The sequence below is a fragment of the Lampris incognitus genome, chromosome 3, assembly GCF_029633865.1.
Source record: "Lampris incognitus isolate fLamInc1 chromosome 3, fLamInc1.hap2, whole genome shotgun sequence".
NCBI lineage: Eukaryota > Metazoa > Chordata > Actinopteri > Lampriformes > Lampridae > Lampris > Lampris incognitus.
The window spans coordinates 74,188,611-74,203,633 of NC_079213.1; the positions used below are offsets into that span (position 1 = coordinate 74,188,611).

At 42.8% G+C, this 15,023-nt stretch overlaps 1 protein-coding gene across 1 annotated transcript; it reads right to left on the bottom strand.

Moving 5' to 3' along the window:
- Positions 1 to 1,724: 1,724 nt before the first annotated feature.
- On the bottom strand, positions 1,725 to 9,269 carry ephx4 (epoxide hydrolase 4). The gene is made up of 7 exons (XM_056277419.1): positions 9,027 to 9,269; positions 8,181 to 8,266; positions 5,702 to 5,859; positions 4,359 to 4,487; positions 3,787 to 3,890; positions 2,831 to 2,979; positions 1,725 to 1,965 (listed from the first exon to the last, which is right to left on the bottom strand). The coding sequence occupies exons 1-7, from the start codon at positions 9,267 to 9,269 to the stop codon at positions 1,725 to 1,727; spliced, it is 1,110 nt and encodes a 369-aa protein (XP_056133394.1).
- Positions 9,270 to 15,023: the final 5,754 nt, after the last annotated feature.

The following is a 15,023-nucleotide window of genomic DNA, read 5'->3' on the forward strand; positions in this document are numbered from 1 at the left end:
TAGGCTATCTGACGAGAGCCATACTCACCCGCGATGTCATGATTGATCTACGGATGGGGGGGAAAAATCGTAGGAATTGTGGAAGGAGTGGCGTTATTAAGGTAGCATCCAAAAGAGCCAATCCTTGCTTGAAATTGAAGATGAAGTTGATAGTTCCGATGGAGATTGGTTTAAACACCTCCTAAGCAAGCCTACTTGTGGGGAAATAATTATAAGAATGTATTTCAAAATGGTATCAGCCAGCTGTAAACGCAGAAGTACCATGCATTGTATGTGTACCCTTTGGATTGAGAGGGCACTCTATTACGACACTTGAAGAACCTCAACTCGTGTGTGGGTGTGTGCTGGCACAGCACTAAAATCTGTTTATCTCAGACCGCCTGAGGAGTGCATTGCAACTAACATGGTGTTTCACATCATCTTGTTTGGGATTTGATAGCCTCGAGTTAACGCTCTTACATGAAATGACAGCCATGGAAGCAGCCTGCACTGACAACCACACAACAGTCAACTGAAACAGGAAGTCCTAGTTAATGGTCACGCCAACTTGCATATGAGACCAATCATTGGTTTCAGTCGTTATACAACTGTGCTGTTTGTACGGTTGGGGGATACCTGCAGTCTGTTGAGACTGATGAAGTCACTTGGATGAGTGATGAAACGTTTCTTCCACTAAAGTTGTGCCCAGATGAACTGATTCACCTTTCTGTGATTTCCTTGCTTGGATTATTGAGCATGCATGAAGACAACAGGAAAGGCAGGGGGAAAAAAAGAAGAAAAAAAAGCAAAAGAAAAGTAAAATGTTCTACTTTTAAAAATCCAATGTCCACAACAGTCACGCACACCATATTACAACAAATAACTTGATTTTGCCTTTTTTTCCCCAAGTCCCAAGAAAAATGAGAATCTACTTGTAAGCAAATGTGGTCAACACATGAGAGCATAGTCAAACGTTGCCTTCCTGGAATCACTGGCAAACACCACCATCAATTGAACAAGGGACACTGACTCTGAAGAATGCACTCTTAAAGATTCACATTAATGTACTTTATTTATAAAATTAAATGGTGTAGAGTTGGCTCAGTGAATTTCAAAATGCAGTGTGCAGGAAGAGATACAAAAGAGTACAATATTTAACCATCACTGTTGTTTTTTTTCTATACAGGATGATGAAGATAACAACATTCTCTATATCTGAGGAAATATCAAGAAAAAAAATTTTACAAAAAGAAAACTCCTTTAAACAACACTACCTGATAGAGGGAGTAGGAGAATGGGGCTCCCAAAGGACAGTGCCCAAAGTAGAGTGGAGCTACCTAGTGACACATACAGCTATAGCAGACGACGACATATCCCAATCTCTCAGGGTATGTTGCATCTTTACATCGCAAAACATTACTCGAAAGTTAAAAGGCACCACACAATACAACTCACAAGGAGATTTTGCCACATTTGTAATGTTGTTACCCACAAACTTTAAGGCGGATGTCATGTGCAAATACATCTTGAGCATGTGCCAAACTTACTACTCAGTGTCCTCCCTGATGAAGTGTGCTTTTGTTCTTTCATTTACTGCCGACATCTTTAAGAAAATATCTGAAATGTGTTACATTGAAAGAATGATTGCATTATCATTATGTCAGTTGGTACCACAGGCATATTCCAGGCTTCCGGTTGTGACAAGTGGGAGAGAAAAGAGGACTGGAGTAGGCCTTGTTGTGGATTCAGTTCCTGTAGCTTTTACGCCCCTCACCCTCCTTGAGGAACGTCCATATGAGGGTGTTCACGATATCTGGCTGGTCCTGCTGCAACCAATGGCTGGCCCCGGAGATAATGTTGAGACGGAAGTGGTTTCTGATGTATAGGCGACAGGCCTCAGCCATTTCCTGCTCTAGGAATGCATCCCTCTCCCCCCAAAGCAGCAGAACCGGGGATCTGACATAATTCTGATGAAGGGGGAGGGAGCTGTAGGGGAAGATAATCATCAACACAGCTGAGTTACATCACTTTGTACAAGCCAAACCCCTGACCAATAGGTAAAAATTAAAAACGAGCTGCCTCATATTTTGTTACATGAGTTTTTAGCCTTATCATTTCATGTGTTACTGTTGGTTGGGTATGGTGGAGAGCATGTGGAGAGGCTAATCAGGAATGGGTCAGTGAAACGTTTATATAAGCAGTAAAAAAACTCATTGTGTTAACGCATTGGTTTAGAGGGGAGCAGATGGTGAGCTCAACCATGCATGTATAGTTCACATGTCAAAAACACATGCATAGATATTCTGTTTTTGAATGTAATTAGGTCCATGGCTGTCAAGACAATTTTCTAAATCTCATATTGTTAACAATGAAGTTATATGCAAATATTTCAGAGTAATGTGACGTTACATCAGCTATTTTATAACACCAGAGGGCGCTACTGAATAACATTTGCATGGCATTTAGCACTGACAGCCAATCCTGTTTTGTATAGTACCCACAATTATTTAGTTTCAAGGTAAAAAAAACAACAACAATCTGTTCATCTCATTATGCACAATGACATTAACAATTGCAATGACCTTAATATAACATGTTTAACAATGATTACAAAGTGCTTTACAAAACACAATAAAGAAAATGTAATGATCAAACAGCAGCATGCAACCGCTGTTAGCTGGTGCATCCCCTCCAACACGTTTTGCTGTACTCTCTCAGCAGCCCTATATAATATTCAGAGGAATCAGCTAACGTCTCTACAACGTAGACTCAGCTATAATGTGCAACTGAGCTCGGCTGGAAACAGTAGCTTTGACATAATCTGACATTTTTAGGGTGAACTGTTCCTCACCTGAAGACATTCCTGTAATAGTTAAGTGCTCCCGTCAGGGCCCCAGGCTGTGAGAGGGCATATAGATAAGCCTCCAAGTCTTCTGCAGTGAGCCACCGGCCTTTCCTTCCAATCCCTGTGCTGCGGCTGGTGAATAAGCCCTTCAGAGCCTACGGCAGAGACACCAGGATGCACGGCGTGAGTGTGGCTGTGACTGGTGTAATTTTATCCAGGTGACACTTATTGACAAGGTCGTTTGTGTCACTGTCAACATAATATGGGTCAGATAAAGTACTTAAGAAGGCAGGGTGGTTACTCATGTGAGATGACCTTGACTTCAATGAGAGCTTGGCACCCTGATTTACTGCTGGCTCTATCATTTTATAAAATGCTACAGCCGAGTGCTCTAAAAGAGAAATAAGAAAACCTTGTTGGTTCATGCATTTAGCTGGCAAATGTAGGAAACACAGGCTTGGCCGAGATAACTTTTGTATTTCATTTTTAACATGTGCCTGCACATTGTTTTTAAAGACAATACATTGAATTGAATTGAATTATGTGATCAGTAGTTCAAAATAACCTTTGTTTAAAAAAAAACCAACTGTTGATTATTAACAGAATTGTAATAGGCGCCAATAATCCTTACCAGAACAGCATGGTCTATAATTTGATGCAATGGTAATGTGCATAATGGGCATATGCCCCATTATTTGTCCATCAGTTCACTTCAGCTACAGTTAACTTAATTTCTGCATGATTCGTTTAGTGATGCAAACATTAAAAATAGAATGACGCAATAAAAGCCTTTTGTTATGCAATACATATGCCACTATACATAAATATGAACACACACACACACACACACACACACACACACACACACACACACACACACACGTACACGTACACACACACACAAAGACAGAGACAAACAACTTTGACCTTGAAATTGATCAAGCCCACACATAAGAGACCACCTTGAAATCATTGATGGACAGCATGAGCTCTGGGAAGAAGGGCAGCTGGAAGAAAAAGAAATGACTGGATTTCAGGAGCTGACTGGGATGACGCAGGGCATAATCTGGTGAGGAGGGGAGAAAAGACAGAAAGGTGAGGAGGGGGAAAAAAGATAAGAGGAGACCAGAGCAGAATAAAGAAGCAGAATGATATTAAATGATGCACTTACAAATAACAAAAAAAAAGATTATTTTCACAGAGGGGCTGAGGACATGTTAAGTCTATCAGACTTCAACTGTGCTTTTCTACTAGTCCAGTCAATTGTTCCAGTTTCACATTAAAGCATTTGCATACTGCAATTACCTCATCATCTTCCCCTTAAGGAAGAAGAGAATTTACCAGATGCATGCAATCATAGAATTGGAGTGATCATACTTCCTAATTAGTGACAGTAATTATGGTAATAACCCATGAGCCAAAGCAGAGGCCCTTTAATTAGTATGCAGGAAAACTGTTTTCTTTCAAATAACACTTAGACCAATGTTTGGCACAGACTGAATTGTCTACGGATTGGTACGTTAAGGTTACATACCTGTGAAAACCGATGGGTGAGGACAGTTTAGGACAATGAGTTTTGTCACCATCTCTGGGTAGTGAACTGCAAACAGCCATGCTATGGTCCCCCCCCAATCATGGCCAACCAGGCAACATCTGTTGTACCCTTGGAGAAAAACGAGATGCCCATTTGAATGCTTGAACATTTTACAGAAGCACAGACATTACAAAAGCTAGATATTAATCTGTTTAGCTCAATAACACAATCCTTGGAGAAAAAAAAGGTTTACTGACAATCATGTCAATGCTTGGAAAACTGATGATGTTCTCACAACTGTAGTGCTGGCTCGCTCGCTCAGAAGATCAGGACGTCTGTCTGAAGATCTGATTACATTAGCTTTTTCATCTAAACTAAATAATCTCCTTACCTGCCCAGCAACATTTACACCCACTGATGTGAATCACCTGCAAGCTTATCTCAGAGCTCTGATATTGCATGAGTAAGGATGCATGAGGGATGAGGGATACCCTGAAATTTAAGTGCACTTTTGGATAATGATGCAGTGCCAAGGGCTAGCTGATACGATTGCCTGTATTTCCTGTCAGCTTTTCAGTGCTTGCAGTGCACACTCATCTTGCTTTGCACAATGGCACAGGAAGGGCTTTTAGCTTGAGGTGTGCAGCTAAGGGAAATTAAAATTATCACATGGGAAAGCAGATATTCCACCACTACAGCAAAACTATTGACTGAAGAATTTGCATATCACCCAGCTTTGCTATCAGCTCATGTTCTTGAAAGCCTGTTAAAGAACTGGAAAAAAAGAAGAAAAAAACAGGATTAAATTTCCCAGTAGAATTACTAAGACAGCTTTTCAACTGCCCTTTTACTGTAAAAAAAAAAAAAATCCAAACATGGAATGTTTCCAAAGGCGGCTACTTGGAAAACAAACATCTTTTGTGGATTTATTCAGTATTGCTAGGGTTGATTCAAAATGGGCCAATTTCAACTTTAATAGTTTTCATGCAATGAGTACTTGGTCGTATCAACTGCAAGATAGAGTGTAGTAACAAATCAAATAGAAAAAAAAATGTTGTGCTGGTCAGATAAGTATTGGTGTACAAAGCCCCTTCTTCCTTATAGTGTAAGCATACAGTCAGCAGGCTGGAGCCTCTGTATTTGCGCAAAGTCCTATGTTAAGTAAACATGATTCACAGGAAACTTGTCATCCTGCAGGATGTTCAAAGGATAACAAGGAGAAACCAATCTAATTTCGACTCAAAACATTATCAAAGCAGTGTCCCCTTCTTGGAGTTATTTCAGATAAGATGTCTGGGAAAACAAGTAACATGGAGACAAATGTCCCTCCTCCGCTCACTTACCTAAATATTCCACAATGTCCTTGACGTCAGTAACCAGAAACTCAAAGCGGTAACTCTCAGTGGAAACAGGCAAGTCAGACTCCCCATAGCCTCGCATGTCAATGGCCACCACACGAAACTCACTTTTAAACTCACGCATCTGGTAGCGCCATGAGTACCTAGAGCACACAAATAAAAGCAGACAATCACATTTGCCATTAAATGGGCAGCCGGGGCATCCGGGTGGTATGGCAGTCTATTCCGTTGCCTACCAACACAGGAATTGCCAGTTACAATCCCTGTGTTACCTCCGGCTTGGTCGGGCATCCCTACAGACACAATTGGCCGTGTCTGCGGGTGGGGGAAGCCGGATGTGGGTATGTGTCCTGGTCGCTACACTAACGCCTCCTCTGGTTGGTCGGGGCACCTGTTCGAGGGGGAGGGGAATCTGGGGGGGAATAGCGTGATCCGTCCATGCACTAAGTCCCCCTGGTGAAACTCCTCACCGTCAGGTGAAAAGAAGTGGCTGGTGATGCCACATGTATCAGAGGAGGCATGTGGTAGTCTGCAGCCCTCCCCGGATCAGCAGAGGGGGTGGAGCAGTGACCGGGATGGCTCGGAAAAGTGGGGCGATTGGACAGATACAATTGGAGGAAAAAGGGGGGGGGGATAAATGGGCAGCCGAGTAATATGCACCAATGCTGCTAGTCTTCCAACACCTTCACTACAGCTGTTTACCTTTTGATGTCAGCGAGACAACTGTTGGCAGAAACTACATCTCAGCAGTTGATAAGCTAACCTGTTGGAGGGTCAAGGTCTTTGCAAGTTTCTAACAATACATAATGCTGCTGCAGAATATGTGTTGCAAATCTCATTTGTACAAGCAAGCATATTTCGTCCTTGAGGATGAATTCGGTCTCTAACCCACAAATGTTATGTCTACCAGGAAGATAATACATGGCCTTCTGCAAAACCAACAGATTCAAAAGGGTAATCATGAAAAAAGGCAAAGGGCAGTTCTTCTACCTTTTACCCAAGTTCTTCAAATCTGTTACATAGTTCATGCATTCAAGGGAGTTGCTACATTGCTTTATACAGAAATTTAGAGCTAACACTTACAGGTTCCCTTCCAGCTAAGTGAAGGTCATCTCTGCATAACAGAAGCTGTTTTAGATTCTAATCCTCCCACTCATTGTGAAGACTGGCATGCCTCCCTAATTGAAGATCTTGCCTACTGTATTCTCCTTGTCAAGACTGAATCCTCCACCTCCTTAGAGCAAGCAGAAGCCAGATGCAAAGGCCTGACTGTTATGCTGATGATTCAAGGTAAGAGCTCCACACTGAGATCTTAGAATATAGATGAGGTTTAAAATAATGCACACTCTCTGACTTATCTTGAGAATTACTTGAAGTGGCAGAGCCATTAACAGCAATATCTCTCTCTCTCTCTCTCTGTCTCCACATCATAGTGGAGTTCCAGTGGAGAATACGGCCAGTGGAGTAGAAAAGGTATTAATTATACTCTGTCCTGTCTGCAGCTCTGACAGTACATCAGAGATATAGACATGCTTATAGCACTCGACAACCTTTTGGCCTCATTTCAGGAGCCATGCTCTGGCAGCATCATTCACTGAACCGAGATGAAGTGACCTTAAATGCTTAGACCTTTTACCTACAGACAGATTAAGTCTAGCTGAGGACTAAAATGTTCTTTTAATGCAGAATTCAAACTGGAACCGATTTGTTTTTGCATTCCAGTGTAGCTTAGCAAAGAGATTTGACAATAATCCAAAAGTTCCAGAGCCAGAGCAACCCGTATTGTGAATTTTTCTGAACCAAGTCTTTTAGGGAGACATACGAGGTAACAAAAATAGCGAGTATGGACCACAGCAGCCTATATGTTTCCAAGTCTCGCAGTTATCAATTTACTGTTGAGTGTAGGAGAGGTGCTTGGATGTCAGTTCTTCCTATTAATGTGAAGCATTATTCACCAAGCATTGGCTCTTTCACCCACTAATAGGGAACGTGAGCTGGGTTTAGACCATCGTGAGAAAGGTTAGCTTTACCCCACTGATGATGTGTTGTTGCAATAGTAATCCTGCTCAGTACGAGAGGAACCGCAGGTTCAGACATTTGGTGTGTGTGCTTGGCTGAGGAGCCAATGGTGTGAGGCTACCATCTGTGGGATTATGACTGAATGCCTCTAAATCATTATCTCCCGTAAACCAACGATACCATGATGGCGTGGCCTTCAGTTGGTCCAGGGTAGCTGGATTCGGTCGGTGAGCAGAGCCATTTGTGACGGGGCTGGGGTGCGGCCGGATGGTGGTTGCCCTTCTCTCAAGTGGCAACGCATGTTTGTGGAGAACCGGGTGCTAAATCACCTGCAGATGACCTGATTCTGGGTCAGGGTTTTGTACGTAGCAGAGCAGCTCTATTGCTGTGATCTATTGAAAGTCATCATGGCTGTGGTGTTCACCCCGCCCCCCCTTTGACCTACCAGAACTCTGGGAAACCATGTAAAAACAGCATGAGTGGCTTTCCTCGCTCCCCAGCAGCAACATAGTGGAACCTAAGGCCAGACTCCTGCGTGGGGGGGCAGACAAGACATGTTGACACGTTTATTCAAAGCAACTCATCGCACACAGCGAGTTAACATTTACAAAGTCGATGTAAAAAGCAGCGTCACACGGACAGAAGTGAAAGGGTCAAGCATGTTAGTCAAAGAGCTCGGGAGACTGCTGAGAAGGATGGGCACTTCCCATCATTTTCTCCAAAAAAACAACACGCAACTGAGGAGAGATTCTAATCAGCGCCGTATGATAACGACTCCAGACGTGAGTTTATGAGCTTCTCTGTATTTGTTTTGTACACAAAAAAGACGAAGCGTTCAACCAAGTTATACACTTGTCCGTGTCTGAGCCTGCGATTAAGCGCTTTAATAAAAGTAATACGTGGCCTAAATGAGACTAATTCGGATCGTTATTCTGACAGCTCCGCGGCGGCACGACTTGTTTGTGATGCGCGTGAGCCAGCGTGACGTGACGCGGAGGAGCTGTTCCTTGCAGCACCACCTGAGCGCCGGACGGGCAATGTGCAGCAAAGCCCTTTCGTTTTCATTGGAGAAAAAAAAAACGTCTAAAAAAAAACAATCTCACGATTTACACAAAGCGCAGGCCTACATTTGCTTAGAGAGACACGAACACGGTCGTCAAGGTGTTTTTAGTCAGCGCTGCACAGTTTACACCGTGGCTATACGCATGCAACGCGAGCGGAACAAACACAAAAGGCTACTTCCCTCGGAAGACACCTTTGTCACTTGCAAGTGCGTCCATCTGTGCCTTACCTTTATTCTAACATAACAGTGGGTTCCCAAGGACGTGTCATTTAGACAAGCCGGGGGTGTTTCACGAATCCCCCATTGGAAGGTCGCTGTCGGCCTTAAAATTACGTTCCACCAAAGTTTCAGCAAGGCTACGATGGTGCAGAGAGCACAATAACCGTAAATCAACGACCAGTAACCCCAAACTCTAATTTTCCACGCAAGTCCGATTATAAATAACGCCAAGTTGTGGAGCACTCTCGCCATCTTTACATTGCCGCAGGAAATCAATCCCCGGATCACGTTACCTATTGATTTCTCCCTGTTAATTGCTCGTCGTCTTGAAATATCGCTCCGGCAATCCCGTTGTTTCGTTAACGGCGCCTACGCACACGACCGTCTGCAGGGAGGATCCCGATAATGAGCGATTGAATGGAAACGGCGGCACGGGCATCGCGTCAGAATTCACGCTTGCGTACGACAACGAAAGGTCGTCTTTCTGGAGAGAGGGGTGTCGCTGACTGTACGGCAGGAGACCAGCAGACATACGGGACAACGCGTAAACCCCAAACCAGTTTTAGATTCTTTCCTGGGTTGTAATCCCTCACGCGGTAGAAGAACTGGAACCGAGCAAGAGAGCTCGGCGCGCATACTCCACCGCCCACTGAATCTGAACCAGGATTGATGGTCAATATTAGCGTAGCCCTAATTAAAAAAAAATTGGTAAGAAAACAAAATCACAGCCAAGTTTTGACTATCAAAAGGGACCATGGACAAAGCGGAATAGGCAAATCTAATTAGACACTGAATGTCATAATAGCATAAGAGATCAATATATCTGCGGGGCACTTGACTAAATTAAGAAAGGCCTACGTGAATCACGCATCAAATAATTGCATTTTTAATTCACAAACGGCAAGACTGTGTGTGGCATTAAGCACATCGACTTGCTGCAAGTTTGAAATTCCTTTAATCGCAGTATGGGGAGATTGAATAGCCGGGATGGAGTCAAGGAGAATGGAGTGATAGTTGATCCATGTCTAGATTACTACAGGCCCTGCCTAACGCCAGAGACCCGAGTGGTTCGACTCTAATAGGAGCAGCTAGTAGATGAGATACGCTACCATATGTGCCACGCAGGTTTACTCTCCCATCAATCACACCTTCAACCAAAGTGGCCAGAAAAATAGGCCTATGTGAAATCACCTGGTGCACGCAGTCATGGGTTGGATGTTGGACGGAAAACCTGCATTCTCTTGACATTCCATGGTCTAGATGGAAATGGATGAGCACAACCAAAAGCTCACAATTTCAGCTCAGCGGCGGGACGATGGCGGCGCGAATTCACGTTTGCGGCGGCCTCACCCAGTACCGTCCATGCAGTGTCTTTGTCCACGTCTGCGTCTAAATTTGTTGCCTTCGTTTGATGGCTGGGAGAGCTTGGTCTGCTATGTCCTGTGGGCCCGGGGACCACGGCCCTGCCCGGGGATGTGCCCGAAGAGGAAGCACCGAGGGCGTTCTGACAGGACGCGGAAGCGGGGCAGGCTAAGCTAAATACTAGCTCATGCGGACCGGCGGTAGTTCCGATAACACCGAGGGCGGTCTGGCGGCAGCCGTGCCTGGCGTTGACTGTGTTTTTGGTGTCGTCGTGTAGAGTGCGAGGTGGTGTGTCGAGGGTGTCTGGCTGGGGGAGCTGGCGTAGGATCGGCTGAGGGAGCCTGGTCTGCTCGTCCGGTGGGCCCAAGGACCACGGCCCTGCCCGGAGCTCACCTGAAAAGTAAACACCGAGGGCGGTCTGACAGGACGCCGAAGCGGGGCAGGCTAAGCTAACTGTTAGCCCATGCAGACCGGCAGTTCCGACAGTCATCCTGGCTGGCGTTCGTTCGTTCTTTTGGACAGCAATTTTTTGTTTAGTTTGGATATGTGTGTTCTGGTAGTTCTTGGATATGTGTTTTTGTCTTTGTGTTGCACTGCTGTGGCTGGAGGAAACAATATTTAATTTAAAATGGCAAATAGTGTTCCCGATTCCTGATTCACTGCCATTATAACCTCAGTAAGCAGACGCAGAGGTCTTGGTGAAAATATCCTTACTTAATTATTTCAAGTGATCCTAATAAGGCTCGCTGCACTTAGTTTGACATATACAAACTCTCAGATAAAAAAATAAATTGTCACGCTTGTAATACCAGAGAACCTCAGAACACTCAGAAACAACTAAAGAATACTGCAGGACTTTTGAAAACTTTTTTTTCAACAAAATTCAGCACTGCTTTACATATAACATTTGCAGGTAGAAAACTGGGTACATTTTAAGTCAGTCCCACATTTGAAAAATTTGGCAAGGACTAAATGTTTGTCTCTAGTTAACAAAATAAAGGTTTTCATGGATAGTTCTCTTAAATCCCAACATATTTCACAAAAAAACAACTCAAAAACCAAACAATCAGATTCAAATAACTCACGAGAAGTGCACACCATGTATACAAATGAAACCATAGTATTCTCCACTTTTTGTAGGCCTATGCTTCCAGATTGAAAGTGGACAGAAAATGTAATGGACATACATAGTACAGTAACATAATACCAAAATTATAATGCATTGCAGCTGACACAAGAGGAAGAACTTTTTTTTTACTATGTCCCAATTGATTAGTTGAACACCTGACCCAGGTGCAGAACTCCTAGAGGTGAAAAGGAACAAAACGGACTAAGATTACAGACTAAACTTTGAATGCATTAACCAACAACAGTCCATTCTGCAAGTTGAACAGTGCATCAGTACAATTTTTTCTATTGTAAACCATAAGAAATACACAAACTGGATCCGTTTATTAAATATATGGTCTTGCATGTCCATTGTATAGTATCCGCTTGAAAGGCTTACACATCAATTCCAATTATGCTACTCACTAAGCCTCCCATTTTTCTTTTAAACATTGTCATTTATTGCCCAGAGGGGAATCATCCAGCGAGGTTATGTATTTGATCAGAGCAATCAGTGGATCAACAGAGGATCAGTGACATTTAGATGTCAAGTGCATCCTAGTTGCTCTTTACTGGCTTTTAACTTTTAGCCCAGGTACTCCTCAAACGTAGTCATGATGTGCCTCTTTATAGCCATGTCAAGAAAAGATGTCTGGAGGGAGAAAAGAAAAGCACAGAACAGTTCTGATATAACCACCATTGCAACAGCACAAAGAATGTGCAAACTGCTGTGAAACAAGGTACTCACTGGCTCTTTTCTGCGACGCTCTTGCTCTCTTTTGCGGGCCAATTGTCTGTCTTCATCTACTGACAATTGCATGATGTGAGATTGCGACTGCACAGTAGGCATAAGGCCCTGTACTGCCATATCGGTGGGGTCCTTTGAGAAGGCCTCTGTGCAAAGAGCTTCTTGTGAATTGGGATCCTCTTTACCAAGTTGGTGATGACCTGGTAGGCTAAAGACAGAGTTGGCTCATATTACTTGTGAATTTAGAATGGCCAACAACCCCCCCAAAGTGAAATTATTTTCTTCTTCAAAACTCATCCTTTCAGAAACAATGGATTTGACAAATTCGACTGGGAGAGGATGGCTTTATGATTCTTCAGTGCCTGTGATTGACAGACTTTGTTAATCAACATCCAACAACTGTTCAAATCAATTTAATTTCTTCCTGGATCTTTGAAAGCTATGCCAAGGGCAGCAGGTAAAGGTTGGAAAATCAAGCGAAGTAAAATAATTTCAGGATGCACACAGCATGTCTTTTTCTTTGGGAATACCTGTTTTCAGGAGTCACCCAGTACTCAATTGGTTCCACTTTTGTCTTGTTGAGCACCTTTTCACGTTCCTTTTCCAGAGCAACCTTACGAAAATGCTGGAAGCTTTCTTTTGAAGACTTTATGGTAGCAGTAGTGACAGTAGACTTCATGAAATTGGCCCAAGATGCTGCATTTTTAAGGACAATATCCTAAAAGGGACAACTCAAGTTTATTCAAAATCTCTTTAACACAAAGTGCTATAAAGTGCAAATTCAGCAAAGATAAATACTTGAGAATGTAAAAATTTCAGTTTAAACAAGCTAAGGGGCACACCTTTTTCGGATATTCAGCATTGCCAGCTTGAGAAGATTTGTTTGCTGCATTTGTATCAGAGACACCGGCGGCACAGTCATCAGGCCCATCCTCACAGTGTGTTAAATCTATCGCTGTAAAATGTTAAGTCTGGTAAAAGAATCTGGATGGATATCAATTGTTTTATTTTTTAATATTCATGTCTTTCAGTAACGTACTGGTTCTTTCATCCCATGTAGATTGCAGGGGGCTATCTGGCAGAGGGGACAGCCAAGGGAGTTGCTGAAAAGTGAGATTTATCACAGAACATCTTCAGGGTCAGGCTATTTCATACCATGAAGCAACACTGCAACCCTGATCTGATTAAAATCCTATTTAGAGGAGGTTCTGCAACTCTCCAAATTCCTGTTAAGGATAGGGGGTTTGGTACCTGCTTGATGTTGCTGTTTTTAATCTGTTTAGATTAGTTTATCAAACTACTTCCCCTGGTCTGTCGAATAATCTCAGACCACTTTTTTGTGAACCTTTTCAGTTGTTTGATGGGCGCAAACCTTTACATTAAATAAGGCAGTCGGGGAACTATGCAACTGATGAAACTGATTTGACATTCAACCATTATCCAAGTAAATGTTTAATTTACCATCTTTTTCTTTTTTTGCACCGATTGAAAAAAGCCCAATACCAGTATACCAAACAAACTGCATGTTTAATCTAATGGCATGATGCCATGACCACCTACAGATGCAAATGATCCAAGTAATTTCTGTAATTTTATGTTATTAGCAAGACCAAATTAATTGCAGTACCTTACAGATATGGAATCAGAATATTTCTGTGGGATATTGCAATGATTAACATTTTAAGAGAGCAGAGTTGTCTAATTGAGATGTCCAAAAGCACACCATTTTTTTAATACCTTAAGTGTGGCAGTAACTGTGTCCAGAGAAATTTCAGGAGATGCCAACGGAGATAATAGTGAACACAAAACTGCAAAAAAAAAGATTGAGCTTGAAAATTAACACCTGTATTGATGTCATAGGACCAACAGAGGATAGACACATACATACAGCTGAGCTACAGTGATGGTGGAAATGCACTGGCCTGACAATTTTTATGACCAAATCGAACCAAATGTAGACAGAAGAGGCTGTGTCAGTTGGGTTGCACACAGCACACATTAGGGGCATGCTACAAGCAGCGAGGAACAGCTGCTTGTGACTGCTCCTCTACCTTCCTGTTCAGCCCCACATCATGAGGATTGTATGAAAATGAGACTATTTGCTTAATGTGTTTGGATCTCTGGAGGGCATTGAAGAAATGGGGGAGGCTCCTTAGTGGTGGGCACTATGGCTATGGTGGCACCACTGAGAGGGAGACATTATGAAAATCACAGGCCAGTTACTGTTAAGGTAATAATAATAATAATCATCCTTATATTTATATAGCACTTTTCAAGATAAATCACGAGAACAAACAATTTCTGTTTATATACTGGTTTAACAGCTGCACACAGTATCAATCAACAGAACCTCTCTGAAGAAACAAACCTGTCATTAAAAAAACAAAAATAATAAGAGAACGACGAACCTTAATTCATCAGGTTGAACTAGTGTAACTAATAGCATTTTCCAGTACAGGTTCAACATTGGCCCACTGATTTCAAAACGTTTCTTTCAGTCCTCATTCAGGCTGAGCAATTTGTTCAGTGTCCAAGCTACATATGCTCTGAACCATGATGTAAATAAGAATCTTAAGCTAATCTACAGAAAAGGGGGCAGATATAAGCATTACCTGGAGGTGACAGAATCAGCTCATCATCACAAGATTGAGCTGAATGTGGTTGCGGAAAATCCCCTTTAGTTTCTGCTGCCAGGAACTGCAGGGCAGGAAGTGGCTGGGGAGCGCTGACCGAGGCCTTTATCGAATCGTTTGTCTTTGACATCAGCCTTCTATGTACAGCGTGCTTCC